The sequence below is a fragment of the Coenobita brevimanus genome, chromosome 58 (genome assembly GCF_032717465.1).
Source record: "Coenobita brevimanus isolate Jiangsu-jjx chromosome 58, ASM3271746v2, whole genome shotgun sequence".
Classification (NCBI taxonomy): Eukaryota; Metazoa; Arthropoda; class Malacostraca; order Decapoda; family Coenobitidae; genus Coenobita; species Coenobita brevimanus.
The window spans coordinates 29,340,908-29,361,080 of record NC_137011.1 but is presented as its reverse complement, the minus strand read 5'-3'; the positions used below and the strand labels follow the sequence as shown (position 1 = coordinate 29,361,080).

Below are 20,173 nucleotides of genomic sequence, written 5' to 3'. Positions count from 1 at the left end.
TTTTTATGAAGATTTAACGATTATCTAGAGTTCTTGCACTTTTTCTAGCGATTGTTGGAGGTTCCTGTATTTGACGATATTCTAGCGAAAATTAAGCAGTATTTGTGATTCTGAATGTGTAGAGACTTTTGCAAAGGTTTAAAGGTATTCTAAAGCCTTTTTTTTATTTTATTACTTTTTGGGGGATATTTGAAGAAATTTGCACTTGACGACAGTCTATCGAGTTTTCAAAGTAAGTTTAGCGTTATGTGATATGGATATAGCAACACTGACGCCTTGTCGTCTGCTTCTCTCTCGCCATCGTGAGTATCGTCGGACGTGGTTGGCCTGTCTCCCTTGTGAACTTAATTAACCAAAGTAATCATCGAGGTAAGTCGTATAAGGTGAAATTGTGTACTGCTAACAGTAATTTACAGAAGTAACTGACAATTTTGCAATGTATTAATCGTTAAGTATTAGGAAAGTGGTGATGGAGTTCTCCCGGTCTGTGATGGAGGCTCATCACATGGTCCCGTTGCCACGGAAATCACCCACGTTTCACGAATTTGTGTTTATGTAATAGGTGTTAGAGTTTTACCAGTGTGGAACCATTGCAGTGAAATTTAAAACGCAAGTTAACTAAGCAGCATTTTTCAGTTCAGGCTAAGCAGATAATATGCAGTTGTGAAAGATTGTACATATAAGCCTAATCTAATCCGATGCTTTGTGAACTTGTGGAGGCGTTAGCAGTGGAGTTAGCACCTTTACCTTGGCGGTTTACTCTGCACATAGGACCTTAATACCATCTCATGTGATTGATGCTGAGTAACAGAAGGCATACTATATAAAATCATAAAGGATGAGGCTTGCTCAGCTGAGTGATAGTAAAAGAGGCAAGGGGTCAGTGGCTCAGTGCTCATAAAGGGTGTGTCTGTTTTAGTTTCATGCTGGTCATAGAGAAACCCTCAGACTAGTCACTGTTACCTCTTGTGGTAGAGTATTTTATTGGTTGACAATCTTGGCATCAAGGAAATTATTCCTCCTGATTCTGTGCCTGGTGTTATCTAGCTTCAGGCTGTCTTTAGGCAAGTTGGAGGAAGAATGTTTCAGTCATTTCTCCCCTGTTCCTTCACATTTTATAGAGTAATTAGACCTGTAGTCTTTACGGTGATAAAACAGTTCTGTTAGGGTTTTGAAAATGTTGCAAAATCTTCGTGTACTACCGGTACTAAAGTAGCAAATAAGATGGGATGGGGTGTTCCATAGTTCTTGGCACCATTAGTTGTCACATACGCATTAAAATTAGGTTAAGATACATTGTTCGGTTTTGGATGAAGTTGTGGATGTAACCAGAGGTTGAATAATCCCCCCCTCTTCCTATTTACCAAGTACTAAATGAAGCAGTTGCAGTGAAAAAAAAAAAACTGATTTGACCAGAAAATATATTAAAAAATAAGGGGGGGGGGCTGAAACATAATATTTACTAATAACTGTACACATTTTTCCATCATATTTTGGTAATCTTTTACAAGTCCACAGGGACGACTTTTTTTTGGTGAAACCAAGGTATTTCTGATAGTTTTGATGTGTTTTGAACGAATCTCACCTTCATTTCTGCTGCAAATCAGTATATTTCAAGATATCCCCCCCCCCTTCCCCCCACAAGAATCGGGGAGATGGGCGAACCCGGGGTTTTTGGGAAGGGGAAATCACATAATATATTGATTTGTGATAGAAATGAAGGTCAGAATAATTCACAGCACATCAAAAACCATCAGAAATAACATAAGAACATAAACATAATAAGAGAGGATAACTGCAGTAGGCCGGTTGGCCCATGCTAGGCAGCTCCTAGAAGAGTAACTGAACTACTAGATTGAGATAAGGATAGCAAAGAAGAAGGCTCGCCCCCGCCCTCCAAACCCTCCAGCCGAAGTCGGCAGGAAAAAGTCAGAAAGAACACTACGCCGTATAGAAAAACTGGCGTGGACATTTTACAGGAATGTGTGAAAGGAGAATAGAGACTATCATAGTGTAACCTGAAAAGAAAAATTTTTTGAATTAGTATTGGTTATAAGATTTTCTTAGAACATAAGAAGAGAGGATAACTGCAGTAGGTCGGTTGGCCCATGCTAGGCAGCTCCTAGAAGAGTAACTAACTACTAGAATGAGATAAGGATAGCAAAGAAGAAGGCTCTCCCCCGCCCTCCAAACCCTCCAGCCGAAGCCGGCAGGAAAAAGTCAGAAAGAACACCACGCCGTATAGAAAAACTGGCATGGACATTTTACAGGAAAGTGTGAAAGGAGAATAGAGACTATCATAGTGTAACCTGAAAAGGAAAAATTATGAATTAGTATTGGTTATAAGATTTTCTTTTTTCTATGTCCACCCCTTATTAGTCATATGCTTATCTAGCCTATGCTTGAAACTCTAAGTGGAAGAGGCAGCAACTACTTTACTAGGTAGCTTATTCCATTCGTCTGCTACTCTATTACCAAACCAATTTCTACCTATTTCCTTACTGAAACGGAATTTTTTTTAGTTTGAAACCATTATTTCTAGTTCTATCCTGTATGCTCACTTTAAGTACCTTGCTAATATCTCCCTTATTTATACCCTTCATCCACTTAAACACCTCAATTAAGTCTCCCCTTACTCTACGCCTCTCTAGCGAATGCAGACTTAGTCTTTTCAGTCTGTCTTCATATGACAGGTTCCGGACGTCATGTATCATTTTTGTCATTCTTCTCTGTACATTTTCTAACGAATTAATATCCATTCTATAGTAGGGACACCAAAATTGTACTGCGTAGTCTAAATGTGGCCTTACTAATGCTAGATAAAGTTTCAGTATTACTTTAGATGATCTATTGCTCACGCTTCTCGAAATAAATCCTAGGACCCTATTGGCTTTATTTCTCGCATTAATACACTGTTGCCTTGGTTTAAGGTCGTTACTAATCATAACTCCTAGATCTCTCTCGCATTCCGATTTGCTAATTTCTTTGTTATCTGAGCTGTATTTAGTATCTCCAATGGTCTTGCCTACGTTAAGTACTTTACATTTTTCAACGTTAAATTCCATTTGCCAAGTTTTAGACCATTTGGACAATGTATCGAGGTCTTTTTGTAAGTTATGGCAATCGTCAGTCGAGTTAATGATACGCCCTATTTTTGTATCATCGGCAAATTTGCTGATGCTGCTATTGACTCCTAAATCTAGATCATTTATATATATGATAAATAATGAGGGACCGAGTACTGAACCCTGTGGTACGCTGCTAGTTACTAATCCCCAGTCCGACTTAGTTCCATTTATTAATACTCTCTGCTTTCGTCCTTTTAGCCAGGATTCTATCCATTTTAAGATCTCGCCGTCTATACCGTGTGCCCGAACCTTTCTAACTAACCTTTCATGTGGGACCCTATCAAAAGCTTTACTAAAGTCCAGATAAATAACATCGTAAGCTTTATGGCTGTCTACTGCCTCATAGACCTCCGAGTAGAATGACAACAAGTTTGTGAGGCAGGATCGTCCTTGCCTGAATCCGTGCTGACTTTCATTTATAAGATTAAATCTTCCTAAGTGTTCTGTAATCTTATTTGCCAAAATTGACTCCAACATTTTTCCTACTATTGACGTTAGACTTATTGGACGATAATTCGACGCAGCTGATTTATCACCCTTTTTAAAGATGGGCACTACGTTTGCGGTCTTCCACGCCTCGGGAACTTCTCCTGAACTTAAAGAGTCATTAAATAATGTTAAAAGTGGCTGACATAATTCTTCTTTGGTTTCTTTTATAATTTTTGCATATATATTGTCCGGACCTGGTGATTTTTGAGGTTTTAACTTATTAATTTCTTTCAATACTTCCTCCTTACTAATGGTTATTTTACTAAGAATATTTTCTGTATTCTCATCGTAAATATTTGCTGCTTGAGGGACCAGGTCTAGATTTTCCTTGGTGAATACTGATATGAAATAATTATTTAGGATGGAGCACATTTCTTTATCTTCACTGGTAATGTCACCTGATTCTGTTCTGAGTGGTCCTATCCTATCTTTATGGCTATCTACCCCTTATTTGTCATATGCTTATCTAGCCTATGCTTGAAACTCTCAGTGGAAGAGGCAGCAACTACTTTACTAGGTAGCTTATTCCATTCATCTACTACTCTATTACCAAACCAATTTCTACCGATTTCCTTTCTGAAATGGAATTTTTCTAGTTTGAAACCATTATTTCTAGTTGTATCCTGTATGCTCACTTTAAGTACCTTGCTAATATCTCCCGTATTTATACCATTCATCCACTTAAACACCTTAATTAAGTCTCCCCTTACTCTACGCCTCTCTAGCGAATGCAGACTTAGTCTTTTCAGTCTGTCTTCATATGACAGGTTCCGGACGTCATGTATCATTTTAGTCATTCTTCTCTGTACATTTTCTAACGAATTAATATCCATTCTATACCTTGGTTTCACCAGCCGGGCCGCTGCGCGCCGGGCCGTCTGGCCTACTCCCCAGCGCCTCGCACCCCCTCGCACCAACAATCGCCTGCCCACTGTCACCAGCAAACCATTATCTCCTAAGCTAAACTAAGCTAAGCCATAAAATTATATTTTTCCGTGCCAAGAACGATGGGGGACTTGTGGGAAAAAGCGGGGTTTTGGGAGGGAAAACACGCAAAAACGAGCGATTTCCGACTGAAACCGTTATCAAATTCAAACCGAAAACACTAAAATCCTTTGGAAAAATGAAATTTTAAGCTTCTTAGGGAGTCTGTTTGCTAACTGGTGGGCTTCGCCCCCCAGCCCGGGCCGTGCTTTCTAACTGGGGGGCTTCACCCCCCAGACCCCCCCCCTGACATTATCCAAACCTCATCTAACCTAACCTTACCGGGTGTAAATACGAAATAATGCCTTCACTCACCAGTTTACAGCTCCTGAAGTACTTACGGTAATTTTGCAGGCTTCATAGGTTGTGGCTGGAGACGAACTGACTTTCAAATCCTGTGGGACCGTAGCGTATCTGAAATTCAAATTTGTGCGCCGGTTGTATCAGTTTGAACTTCATGCATGAGCAGATAGCGTGTGACGTAACAGTAGACACAAGCTTTAGCCCCACCCATAAGTCACGTGAACCGTGACGTGATGGTAGACACATGTGAGACAGGACCACAATGCATTAGGCACGCGCCGCGATGGGTCTCATGTATCGCCAGACTGTCGAGTTATTTTTGATTTTTTTTTTTTTTTTTTTGCGTTAATATTCATTTGCGGAAGTTGTTTCTAGGGTTCAAAATGTTTGCAATGGTGAGATTTAGATATCTGTAAGAGTAAAATAGAGATTCCAAATCCCTGTGCACTTGTATAATAATACCCATATTTTTTTGTCTTTGGGCAGTATTTACTTTATGGGCTTCTCATTTTCAGCAGTAACACATTTCAGACAGTTTGCATCATTAGAGCTACTCACAAAGGTCAGAAACAGGCTACTGAGAAAGAGGTAACCACAGAAAGGGAGGCCATAAACTGGATATTGACCCAGTCTTCATTACCATTTATCACTATAACCCTGACAAATACTGTATGCCCAGGTAAGATTGTGCCACCATTGTGATCAGATTTGTATTTTCCATTTTTTTTTTTTCTCCAGCCTTCTATCTTGGGGATTCTTTCGTTTAAAATTAGCACTGTAATAAGTGAAAACTCTAAGGTTGCCGTGGTTAAAACCAGAGGATCATTTTCGCAAGTTTGATTTGATTTCAATTTCTTCCATTCACATTCCCACCCTTATTCCCACATGAGAAGTCTAGTCCAGGGAGAGAGAAAGATCTACCAGTCGCCTGCCCAGTGTAATGGGCCATACAAACATCCACACATCCTTAGGATTTTTTATATTTTTATATTTCAGTTTGTGTCTGTCTATCTTGCCAGATGCCTCAATTCCATAATGGGTGGCCACAAACAGATTGCCTCTGATGTCGCCCTGTTCAGTGCCACTTCACTGCCTTGCTTCCAGTTCACAACCCCCTCTCTCATATACATGTCCACTCCATCCCTCCATCTCATCCTCAACCTCCCCCTCCCCCTCCCCCTCCTCCTTCTCCCCCCTCTCCACCTCACTTGCATACACTCTTCTCATTAGTCTTACACTCACCATCCTCTCCACATTGTCAGACCACCTCAGTGTATTTCTCCTAATGCTTTCTCTCACATTTCTATTTCAGTAGTTTATTTTTATATTTGTTCCCTCATGCATATTAACCTTGGTAAATATTTGTTACCATACTGTTTATAACAATGGTATTTTCCTCAGAAAAATCAGCATCATAAAAAGTTGCCTTAAGAACTTAATAATGTTTTTCAGGAAAGAATTAAAAAACCGGTTTGGTTGTTTAAATAATGATCTGGTATTTTATAAATCTATATTTCTTTAGAGTGTGTGTGAACTCGGTTCCAAAATATTGCCAAACCCAATTGCTGCAAGTATTGCATAGACCTACACAATTATTGAGAATTTTGATGACTATATTTTGAACAAGATGAACCAAGTACAATATTGCATAGACCAACACAGTTATAGAGAATTTTGATGACTATATTTTGAAGAAAATGATCAGAGGAAGGAAAAACAAATTAGGTAAAAAAATCCATACACCAAATTACAGGTGACCTCCATTCATAAAAATAAGGGGGGATGGAAGTTTGTGATAATGTGCATGTAGTAGCCTATGGTGTAAACAGCTGGAGGTAGAGGTTTTATGAGAGTAGACTGTGTTAGCCTACTCTTTGTGTTAATGAAAACACAAGACCTCAGGAGTGGGTCCTGAGGTCTTGTGAAACATTGTAATTGTGTCTAACACTGCCTCTTGAAATGTTCTGATTAGTTGGCAATACTTGGGTGTTGCTGGAAATTTCTAGCTACTGTGGGGAAGGTTAGCACAACCTCCTCCACTGCCCCCACACACCACCACTCTCTCTCTCTCTCTCTCATTGAAAAAAATACTGTTGAGAGTTCAGAGATCAAGATTTTTTTCATTTTTTATTTTTGTTTATATATGTGTAATGCATGCCTTATTTGGTAGTGGTTGGTGTGGGCACTTACCATCCACTCACTTGATGTAGTGCTGCTCTTGGGTGCCTGCCCTTTCCTGTCTTCCTTTCCCTCCTTGTCTTCTGTCTTTCTTTCCTTCATTCATTCCTGTTCCTTCTGTCTATGGGTGACTCTACACTGAGTGACAAGCCAAATGGTTTCCCGTACACCAGGAAACCATTTGCTGTGCTGGGTGGTAACCATATAACCAGATTATGGCATCTGGTGGTTTAGTGGGCAATTAAGACACTCCAACTGGATTGAGCCGGTACAGGGCTATATCCAAGGGGTGGTTGGGGTTTATTGCTCATGTAGTGCTTCTCAAAGATGAGTGAGGCTGGTCCCTCTCATCTTAAATGTCAGGGCCACCTTGCCTAGCCCTGGCCTCCTACACTTCTCATGGGGCAACACTGGATTATATGATTAATGAAAAGGATGAATTCCCTAATTGGTGCTAGTACTCTACTATAGCTTTTGGTATTGTGGTATGGATGGAGGTGGACATGAGACCTCGGTCAAGACTGCCAGGTCCCATATTACTCCATCTGGAGTGTTGGTGTCTGAGGCTAGGCTACCAGTAGTCAAGAACATTTAAGGATAGGAGACCCGCCTTTGCCCCTGGAAGCGTTTACTGGAAACAAAACCTCTGGCCACAGTATGTTCTGACCCAAGTGTTCTACCAGTGGCACCATCAGGTTCCTGTTTTTGCTTGCTATACCCTTCAGCTGTATAGTGGAGGTTAACTAGTATGAAGTTCATTCATTGATGCCAGTAATTTCCATAATAGTGTCCACTCACGGGGATTATGGAAGCCGATTGTGGTGTTGAGTCCTTCAGGCGATGTAGTCAGCAAGCAACACAAGATCTAAGTGATAATAGTTTGTGTGCTGTTTTTCACTTCATTTTTAAGCAAGCACTGCTGATCTTTTATCAGCTTAATATACTGTATTATTACAGATGGTTGACAGTACACAGTAAAAACAAGAGAGTTGGCAGGGTTTATTAGCAATAAGAACTGTGTAGAATATTCCCAATAACTTTAAAGTATGCATAGGTTGTGATAAGATAATGATACATCTGTGGGGAGGATTTACAGTGTAGCTACTGTGTTTTGAAAAATTGCACAAGTTTTTTTCAGCATGAAATAAGTTTTTTCGCATTTGTACAGAATGTATCGAGCATCGTCTCTCCTTCGAGCTCCAGCTGTGCGTCAGGTGGTCCGATTTTATGCCAAAGATGTTAAGTTTGGGTCTGAGGTTCGGGCAATTATGTTGCAAGGAGTGGATGTCCTGACTGATGCTGTGGCTGTTACAATGGGCCCAAAGGTGAGACTTCACATTATACTCTAATTATGTCTAAAGGGCCCCCAACATGGTCAGTCATGATTTCATGATCATGGTGATTGTGCTTTGATATTGGCCATACATTAGTAATGAGATGTGCAATCTCCAATTATCACATGGTGCACACCTCATTAAGATGAGTACTGAAGCCACATGTATAGTAATATTGACAAGAGATTGTCGAACCATGTTGGATACATTCCAGTCATTTGCGTTGGCCTTCAGTCACACCCATGCCCAAATGTTTTTCCTGCACAATCACCATTTTTGAGCAGTCGTGATTGACCCTTTATGGGGCCTGTAATGCATCCTCGTCTTGTCTCAGGTCTTATAGTTTTTCTTGCACATGCACAAGATACGATATGGTATTATGCTGGGAACTGAGTTCATCGTCTTTTTCACTTTTGTTCATTATTAGTGCACAAGATTAGTTTTATCGTTATATAATCTGAATTGAAATTGAAAGTCATTGTACCAGTAGTTAGCCTACGTGATGTACCGTAATTGAGTTGCAAGCTTTATCATCAGTACAACAAGAGTATTGATTCTTCTCTTACAAATCTAATTTTACTTAATAAGAACATAATGATAATATGGTTCTTTCTGATGTGTCGGTTAAGCTCCTTTGGTCCACAGCTTGTACCCTTTTTCCTCTGGTCTAGAACTTAATTGTGTGTGTGTGTGTATAAAATATATATATATATATTGATATGTCCCCAGTCCCACACTGCCACAGGCTCCAACAGCAGTAGTTCACTATAGGCAGGATGTTGCCCAATGAGTTGTTGTTCTTCCTATGTCAACCTTTGGGTGTGCAACAACAAGACCAGCTCAGGCGTTGTAAACAAACACTGGCTTCTCAAATTCGCTCTCTTTATTTACCAGTTAAATACACTTAATGCATACCAACTTTACCTCACTGTTTTCACAAATGCTGGAACTATACAAGCTTCATTAACTGCATGATGCTGAACTGACACAAAACTGAATTCAGAGCTCCTCTAGTCCCTTCCCCTTCCTTATATAAGCTTCGAAAATACTAGAATGATCTACAGTACTTCATTCTCGGAGAAGCAAGTTACTAACTCGAAGATATTCAAAATATCCAGAGTTTTCTTACGTTACATAACACTTGAAATGCTTTAGCTTACAGACTGAAAGAATCTATCTATCTGTCTATCGCCAGACGCCTTAATCCCGTAAGGGGTGGCCACAAACAAATTGGCTTCACATCACCCTGTCCCTCGCAATTTCACTGCCCTGCTCCCAGCTCACATCCCCCTCTCTCATATACCTCTCCACTCCATCCCTCCATCTCATCCTTGGTCTCCCCCTCCCTCTCCCCCTCTTCACCTCGCTCGTATATAATCTCCTTGTCAGTCTATCACTCCATCCTCTCCATGTGGCCAAACCACCTCAGTGTATTTCTCCTAACATTCCCATCACATCCACATCCACACCACAATGCTCCTTCACTTCCTTATTTGTCAATCTGTCTCTCCATGTGACTCCACATGCTCCTCTCAAATAACTCATTTCCACTGCTCTCACTCTTGATTTCTGTCCCTCCAATAAGGTCCAAGCATCACTTCCATACATTGAAGTTGGTATCACTACAGTATAGTGTCATGTAGTAACTTTTTCACAAAAACATGCTCACCTTCCTGCTTCTTGTCACTGCTTTCAAAGAACCAGCAACCTTTCTTCCTTCTTGTACCCTTTCAAGCGCATCACCTCCTGATCTTCCATCCTTGCTCATTATACTACCCAGATACTTAAACGCACTCACATTTTCCATTTCCTACGTGTCCAACCTCACTGTACAGTACATTGACTGACTTCATTTCTTTTGAAGACCATAACTTTACTCTTTCCTACATTCACCTCTAGGTACCGTTTCTTACACACCCTTTCAGACTTATCCACCAAGCCTTGCAGCTCCCCTTCGTCTTCACTTAACAACACAGTATCATCTGCAAACAACAGTACAGGGAGTCTCCAAACACTGCCCTTTCTTATTACTGCTGCTCCAGCATCCCTTGCCCTACCTTGTATCTCTTTTATAACCCCATCCATGTGCAGGTTAACCCGCGCCGTCCCGAGGACGTACTTCCACATCCTCACATTTTGTCACAGCTAATCCCGAGGACGTACTTCAACGTCCTGCAATTGCAAGGTTCATAATTTCCACAATTTTCAATTTTCGCGAGTCATTTTTGTTACGTATACACGGGACACCTTCCTCAACAAGATGCCAGGCAGAGACAATGCCTTACCCAGCATGACCTCCTCCCCCCCCCTGCATGCCCTTTTCTCAGTAATTCACCTGTTATCAGTGACCTGGCCAGTATAGCCATGTCATGCCACGGTACGAAATTCAGGGCCAGAGTGATTCCCCAATCAATGACAATGTGGAGGACAAACTTTACATAGCATTAGAGGAAGGAACAGTTAGAAATGATGATCAGGTAATGTGGCAAAAAAAGGTCAGGTATTAGTGAGTGAAACAATGCTTATAATGCCTATATTACTGCTTGAAAACCAATATACTCTTGTACTACATATAAATTCGTAACAGTAAATAAATAAATACCGTTTATGAGTGGTGTGAAATAGTTATCCTCCCATAGAACTCGTTTTCTTTGGTGCCAGCCTGATAGAAAACCCAGTAAGGTAAGGAGGCTCTCCTACCTGTAATGAGTATTTTAAACCTCAGGTGAGTGATTTCTCTATGAATTTTCGATGTTTCTCACCAAAAGCGAAAGTTTTAGCAAAAAAAAAAAAAGGGTCGAAAAATGGCCGGGATTGGGGGGTACCAGTGGTCAAAAAGTGGTCGGGACGGGGCGGGTTAAACAACCATGGAAACATGACATCCCTGTTTCAGTCAAACCTTCAAATGGAAAAATTCTTTCAGTTTACTATCCACACACACTGCAGCCTTAGCACCCACATACTCTTCACGGAATTCAGCAATTTCTCATCTACTCCATATATTCTTAACACATCATCCACTCACTTGATGTAGTGCTGCCTACTTCCTCCTTAGCCTTTATCATTCTTTTTCTGTGCCTTCCCTCCTCTCTTCCTATTTCTCCCATCTTTCCTGTCTCTTCTTATTGCTTTTCTTTCCTTTACAGGTGGCTTTACATTCAGTGACAAGCGAAATGGTTTCCTGTAAGCCAAGAAACCATTTACAATGCTGGGTGGTAACCATATAACCAAACCATACGTGTTCCCTACTTGTCAACAAGTGGGTTGGTGGAGGGTTAGTGCTCCTCCCCGTAAAACCAATAACTTAAAGTCAAATGGCCACCCCTTATGGGATTATGGCATCTGGCAATAGATAGATAGTTAGATAGATAGATAGACTTTCCGCAATCCTTGTCTGTCAACTTTGTCATATTCTATCTATCACCAGACGCCATAATCCCGTAAAGGGTGGCTGTTTGACTTTGAGTTATTTGTTTTATGGGGAGGGGCACTAACCCTCCACCAACCCACTTGTTGACATGTAGGGAGCACGTATGGTTTGGTTATATGGTTACCACCCAGCATTGTAAATGGTTTCTTGGCTTGCAGAAAACCATTAGGCTTGTCACTCAATGTAAAGCCACCTGTAAAGGAAGGGAAAGCAATAAGAAGTGACAGGAATGATGGGAGAAATAGGAAGAGAGGAGGGCAGGCACAGAAAAAGAACGATAAAGGCTAAGGAAGATGTAGGCAGCACTATGCTTTCTCCAAATCCATGAAGCTGCATACAACTTCTTTCCCTTCTCTAGAAAGTTTTCTGCTAAAGTTCTAAGAATGTATATCTGATCTACACAACCTCTTCCCTTCCTAAAAACCTCCCTGTTCTTCTCCAACTAATTCGCCTCTTATTTCCCTAACTCTGTCAATAAGTATTCTACCATATACTTTTCCTATTACACTAAGAAGACAATTGCCCCTATGATTACCAAGTATGCTACCATATACTTTTCCTATTACACTGAGAAGACAAATGCCTCTATGATTACCACACACTTCTCTTTCCCCTTTTCCATTGTACAGGGGAATAATTATACCTGACTTCCAATCCTCCAGGACTCTACCTTCCTCCCAGGCCAATCTGCACATCTTCCACTTCCATTCTGCTACTATCTCTCCCCTATGCTTCAGCATTTCACCACACACTCCATCAATTCCTAGGGCTTTCCCCATTTTGATTCTCTTCATTGCTTCCACAACCTCCATCCTACTGATTTATTCCTCTCTTTCCACCTCCCTCCGTCTCCCAGCCATTCCCCAGCCACAAATACTCGCATTACTTTCATTGTGTTCAAAAATTCTTTAACGTGTTCTCTCCATCTGCTTACATTTTCTCCCTTCTCCACTAGTAATGTACGATTTTTATGTTTCACTCCCCGTCTGACTTTTTTGCCACCCTGTCTCTTTATCTCTTTTTGGAGAACATTTTCTAACATTCTCTCCACTACATTCAAATTCCTTCCGAATTTCTCATCCACCCTCTTCTTACTCTTACAAATCTTTTCATCTCTCTCTTCCTCTCTACGTATAACCCTCTCATCCGTCTCAGCTTCTTCCAAACCCGTTTCTCGTCCACTCGCTTTATGCTTTCTTCTTTTGTGCCACACCCTGCCTCACCTCTTCATTCCACCATGCTGTTCTCTGCACCCCCTTTCGTCTTCTCTTCACCTCGCATGCCACCTCACATGCTGAACAGATTTCTTCTTTGAATATCCTGCAGACACGTTCCACATCCCCCATCTGCTCCAGTCTATATTTACCCAACCGCTTCTCCACATCTCTTATATTCTGCCTTTTTTTCCATCCTCATGTAACCTTTCCACCCTCCTTGTATGAACTACTTCCTCTTGTCCTTCCCTTCTATATCTTCATTTCATTTGGACCTTGATTTTCACCACCACGTAGTGGTGGTCAGAAAGTCCACTCCCCAACCTTTATATACTCTTGCAACCATTATACAGCTTCTCATCCTGTCATCCACACACACACAATCAATCATTGCCTTCTGCTCATTCAGTTCACCTCCCACCCTTCTCATCACTCGCCACGTATACCTGTGGATCATTTTGTGCCTGAAGAGGGTATTGGCTTTCACCAACCCCCTCGTGGCACAGATGTCCACTAAAACACAGCCATTCTCATCCATCTCTGCAGGCACACCCCACTCACCAACTATCCATGCACCTTCACATTCCCTACTTTTCCATATATATCTCCAATCAAAAACACTCACTCATTCCTTTCAAACTTTTCCATGCACGCTTCCACATTTGTCCAGAACTCTTCTCTCACTTGCACGATCTTGCGTTGGCGCATACACACACACAATCGCCCACATTTGTAGTCCAACTTTTAATCTTACTCACACAATCTTTGAGCCAACTGGTCCATACTTTCTTTTTCTCCTTCCACCAGTTACTCACAACAATACACACTCCTTTTACGTTCTCATTCTCACCTACTCCCGCACATATACCCCATCCATACTCCCAGTCTCTTACACTCTCACCTCTCCATTTAGGTTCAGTTAATCCACATACAACCACTTTTGCTCCCTCAAGCACCTGAACAATCTCTCTCTCTCCTTCACCTCATCATTTACACCCCTTACATTCCATGTCGCAATCCCAGCCACGTCCTTTGTTCGGTCCCTAGTCGTTCCCCGTTGGTCAGTCCTGGTCCGAGGCTTCTTCATATTTTTAGTTAGTATTCCAGGGAGAGGCACTAACCCTTCGCCAACCGAAATGTCACGTAGGGAACATGGGTTGGTTGGGTATAAGGTTACCACCCAGTGTTGTAAATGCATTCCTGGCTTACAGGAAATCATTTGGCATGCGAAATAAGAAAATTACATAATTTAACAATCACATAAATAAAAACATTGTAGGGATGAAGAGCATATAGTTTAATGCTTAATTTTTCTAAATACCTCCGCTCATAAGTAGCAGGTTAACTGGCAACTCTGACACGTAACAGAATAGTACGATGAACACAGTACTGAGAACCTTCCAGTATATCTAGCAAATCTTGCTTCTCAACAATATTTTGTTTTAATTAGTCCTCCATAAGAAGGATAGAGTCATGCCCCAGTACAGGATGGGGTTACTTCAAGTGAAAACTCATTGCATAACAATTTATATATTTTCCATAGTGTCACAACATGACTACTTGTGTTATTAATCCAGTGGCAGGTAATTATTTATTTGGATGGAAGGGGTTGGGGAATGGGGTAGGATGTTAAGAGCAGTGTGTGCATGCTTCCAGATCATAATGTCAGTGTCCCGTGACCGCTACGTCACTGCATGGGCATTTTGAATGTTGGTTGTGGTTTGTTTAGCCATGCAAGCCACAAAAATTTTCTGTGTGTGCTGAATGTGTAGCATTAGGGGTTACTGTGCATAAGATGAATACGGTAAACTCCCGATTATCCAGCGTAATAGAGCCAAAGTCCTGCTGGATACTGTCAAGATGCCAGATTATGCAAAAGTTCCCCTTAGGGGCCCCTAACTGTATAACACCTACCCACCATCTAACTTAATATTGGGGGTGGGGTTATGAGGGGTAGACCGAGAAAGACATGGGACGAGATCATTAAGTGTGACCTTAGGGTTAAGGGACTGAACAAGGAGGCTGCAATGGATCGTGCAGCATGGAGAGCCGCCATTAGGTGACCAAGGCCGACACATGCAAGCATGTTGGAGCCTTTAAAAATGAAACGAAACGAAACGAAGCAATTTCATGTTGGTGATCTGGGTAATATCAAAGTGTGCGCATGTGTGTGTGTGTGTGTGTGTGTGTGTGTGTGTGTGTGTGTGTGTGTGTGTGTGTGTGTGTGTGTGTGTGTGTTGAAAGCATTGTGCTCAAAGCAGAAGACCTGGGATGGCCATTGTAACATTCTTGTTTTGCTTTCAGTGTTATAAACATTAATTTTTTGCTGCAGGAATTTGATAGTTAGGTACTACTGTATATACTTTTTACATACCAGGTGTTTTCAGCTGTGTATTATTAGTGTGACCATGAGTGGTAAGTTTGAGGTCAGCTTGAAATTTAACTGCCAGTTGAGAATGACGGGTGGGGGTTGCGTTGGGTAGTGGTATGGCGGAGGGTTGGGAGCTGGGGAAGAGGCGGGTGGAGCTTGTTTTGTCCCCCCTCACCTCTTCCATCGGTACTTGCCTAGGAAGGGGGCACCCCTGAGCAGAAATTAGTGCTTGTGAATACAGTACTCATGAAAAAATTCCTACTGCTCAGTAAGATAATAAACGAGCATAATGGAAAAAGGAGTGAGTGTCATATTGGTTTCAAATATAAATTATTGTAGTATTTTCCATAACATTCAAGCTTGCTTGGAATTCTGTGTGGCAGAGAACCATGTTGCTGCACAGAAGTCATCATCTGGGAGATAGACAGGGAGACAGATAAACTGACAGAAAGACAGGCATATGCCTTGGAGAGATTCAGCATTTTTAATTTATTATCAACAAACACATTTAGTAAGCCAAGATGAATACGAATATAAACTATTCCTGCAAGGAAAAGGAATCAAACAGACAGACAGACAGACACGCATCATTTGAGATTCAGGATGTGTGCTATTTTATTCATGCCAAAGACAGACGATTACATCAATCTTCGGAAGGAAATTGTCTCTTAGGTAAGATAAACAGAGACAGACCCAGGATTATTGATTCATGTTGACTTTTTTCATTTTTGGCTCCACCAGATGACATGATTCAGATTAACCCTTTAACCGCGGGTATTGTTTTGGTCTGACTGTCCTCTCCCGCGGGGGTTTCAGCCAAATGTAAACAAACCTTTAAACCTTAATAACTCTGCACAGAATAAAGCTAGAGAAAAAAATAAGGTACCATTAGAAAGTACTAACCTTCAGCTTTCCATTGGTGTAGGTTTCATGACTTTGTTGACTTTCACAGGACGGGCAGTGCCGTTAGAAGTGAGGGGTGTAAAATCACTATTTTTCGCTCACACACCATTACCTTCGCTCATACACCATTACCAGATGCCAACCTCATTCTGATAATAATACTATAAACATATATGAACACTGCACATACGATAAACACCCACTCTGTGTTCACTGAGGCAGGTAAAAGGCACAGTAATTACCCGCACTTCACTGCCACATCAGCGGTGTTGTGATCACTATTTTTCGCTCACACACCATTACCAAATGCCAACCTCATTCTGATAATAATACTATAAACATATATGAACACTGCACATACGATAAACACCCACTCTGTGTTCACTGAGGCAGGTAAAAGGCACTGTAATTGCCCGCACTTCACTGCCATATCAGCGGTGTTGTAATCACTATTTTTCGCTCACACACCATTACCAAATGCCAACCTCATTCTGATAATAATACTATAAACATATATGAACACTGCACATACGATAAACACCCACTCTGTGTTCACTAAGGCAGGTAAAAGGCACTGTAATTGCCTGCACTTCACTATCACATCAGCAGTGTTGTCACTCACACAGCTGGACAGATACTGATGCGTGTTTGGTCCGGGGTGGGGTGGGGGGCCCAGGGGGTGGGAGGTGGGGCCCCAGGGGGGGGAAGAGGGAGGTGGGGGTCGGCTGGAGTGAAAGAACTTAATAGCTACTCTCCCTTGAAACAATTGGCGCACGGAAAAAACGCGGGGTATTCAAAATATTCACAAACATTCGAGAATGACACCCGCGGTTTGGTCCAGTTTTTGCAACGTCATTCTGGAATGACACCCGCGGTTAAAGGGTTAACCCCTAAAGTCCCATATCCGACAATTGTCGGTTTCTGAACTTGGTATGTGAAGTCCTGTGTTTGGTGATCGTGGAAAGGTTACAAAAAACTGTAGAGCAGTAACCCTGCCTCTTTTATGACATAATTGGTACCTGGCCAATAGAAACTAAGAGATCGGGTGGTGGGAGGCATGATCTGTCACCCTCATGGGATGTGAGGAGGGAACCTCCAGTGCCATCACTCCACCTCCCTCTGCCCCATTGGATCCTCCCTCTGTGTCCCCTCCCACCAAAACTACCCCCCATATCACCTCTAGACTGTATGGGATGAATGGCAGCCACACTCAGTCCTAATTGAGACCCTCCCACATCCCCTCCACCTCCCTATCCCCTTGTTGCCCATGAGGTACGGTGAAGTAAGTCCTAATACTGACAGTCGTAGACAAGCTGAATGTACAGTATATATACAGTAATCCCTCATTTATCCGGACATAATAGAGCCAAAGGCATGTCCGGGTACTGGCAACATCCGGATAATGAACACTATTCCCCTACCATACCCAGACCCTACCTATACCCAGCCTCCAACTTATACCTACCCTATTTGTACAGCCTATCTTTCTATCTATTGCCAGACACCTTAATCTCATAAGGGGTGGCCACAATCAAATCGCCTTCATGTCGCTCTGTCCCCTGCCATTTCACTGCCTTGCTCCCAGCTTACACCCCCTTCCCTGATATACCTCTCCATTCCCTCCCTCCATCTCATCCTTGGCCTTCCCCTCCCTCTCTCTCCCTCCACCCTACTCACATACACTCTCCTTATCAGTCTCTTGCTCTCCATCTGTCTTCAGGCCAATCTGCCATAATTAGACATCAAAACATGCATAAGAATATCGAAAGTAATATAAATACACACACAAAAAAAAAAGGAGAGAAAAAAAAAACACTTCCTCTTCTGTCTCTCTTTCCTTCATTCTTTCCTCTTCCTTCTGCCTGTGGGTGACTCTACAGTCCACACTGAGTGACAAGCCAAATTATTTCCTGTACACCAGGAAACCATTTACTACGCCGGGTGGTAACCATATAACCAAATTTTGGTGCCTGGTGGTTTAGTGGGTAATTACTGTGCTCTAATCAGATTGAGCCGGTGAAGGTTTATATCCAAGGGGTGGTTGAGGTTTATTATTCACGTAATGCCACTCGGGGATCAGAGGCTGGTTACTCTCATCTTAAATGTCAGGACCAACTTGCCTATCCCCTGGCTCCTACGCTTCTTATGGGGCAACGTAGGATTGGATGATGAATGAATGAATGAAAAAAGAAAAAACTGAATACCAAAAAACACCCATCCTATACACTACTGTATAGTATGTACAGTACCCCTCCTAGTTTTGGTGCTGTTTTCCAGTCATTCTGCCATATTGAGACACCAAAGCATACATAGGATTATCCATATTAATGCTAAACATCAAGCAAACAATGCATAACCAACAAAAATCCACAAAAAACCTGACGACGGTTTGAAGATCTGTTGTCTGTGAAGAGTGCTTGCTTCCGGGGCTCAAAAAAAAAAATCCACAGCCAAATATGCGACTGGAAATTGGTTATATTGGTATATGTGGTATACCATCATCTTTGCTAGTGTTTATACTTTAAGATAGTTTAATAAAAACACATAAAACTGTTAAGTGAATGTACAGAAATGCAATGAGAATAAAGTGTTCAGGAGTAAAACTTACCTTCATATGACTTCCCACCATCCTAGTGCAAAATTTTGTCAGAACCTTCGAAGAGGTAAGCATATGTTTAGATGCAGAATTTCATGAGCTTCCTCGTGGTTACTTTGGAATTTCGATATGACCAATAATAGTCGAATAAATCACAAAAAACTTTGAAAACTCACGAGTCAGTGTTATAATCTCGGAGGAGACTTGGGGTTGAGGGAATGAGGAGGAGCCAGGAGGGTATGGAGGAGGGACTGGAGAGGGGGGAGAAGCGAGGCTATGGACAAGATTCTCCTCTTTGTGTCAGCAGGCGGACAGGCGCTTCTACCGTACATTTACTCATGGCTGGCTGTCTGTTAGATGCTGAGTGGCCATCCGGAAACACAGCACACTGTGACGGGGGGACATTCGACGTTTGATAGAGAGGTGGATGGCCGCTGTTGCCAAACATGTACTCGTGACGTGTGGTCTGTGTTCAATGATTTTGACAGTTGGGTAAGATTAAGTCCGGTGGCCACACGACATTGGACCTTGGGTGGGGTTGCGTACGGACGTTTTGACATTGTTTGTGGGTTACAGTCCTATTACTTGGTTGCTGGAGGTTCGTTGGGAGTGATTGGATGAGTGCGCGGCTTTGACCATTCAGTACAGGGGTGGATGGAGATTTTAGCTCTGGTTGTAGGTTAAGGACTGCTTCCATTTCACGGCTCGGGCCCAAGCGGCCATGATACCGAATGTTTGGACATGTTGGCTGGCCAGCCGAAGTTCTCGGGGACTTTTACATCCGGATAATAGAGATAAATTTGGATAATGGTTTAATAGAGCCAAGGTCCAACATCTGGATAATGAACGTGTCCGGATACTGAGCGTCCGGATGAATGAGGGACTACTGTATGTATATAAATATATACTCAGTAAAACCTCACTAGAACAGACTAATTGGGGCCCAAGCCATTCCGAAGAAAGTGAAACTCTAATATAAGAGACATATGGAATTCGAGAAGTGCATGATCAGGGATTTGGCACCCCTTTTTAATGTGGCAGCATCTAGATTGTTGGGTCTGGTTAGTACTTGGATGGGTGACCGCCTGGGAACACCAGATGCTGTTGGCATAACGTTCTCCCTACATGTCAAGTGGGGTTGGTGGAGGATTAGTGCCCCTCCCTGTAAAACAATTAACTCTAAGCCCTTGGCCACCCCGTTTTGGATACATGGCGTCTGGCAATGAATGAATGAATCTTGATT

At 42.0% G+C, this 20,173-nt stretch overlaps 1 protein-coding gene across 1 annotated transcript in view; it reads left to right on the top strand.

Annotated features, from left to right (window-relative positions):
* The first annotated feature begins 301 nt into the window (after positions 1–301).
* The window catches only part of Hsp60A (Heat shock protein 60A), a 56,859-nt gene continuing 36,987 nt past the window's right edge, over positions 302–20,173 (top strand). The window contains exons 1-2 of the mRNA XM_080274555.1: positions 302–369; positions 8,251–8,407. Coding sequence (XP_080130681.1) covers positions 8,252–8,407 — 156 coding nt within the window. The 5' untranslated portion in view covers positions 302–369; position 8,251. The remainder of the gene's footprint in view (positions 370–8,250; positions 8,408–20,173) is intronic.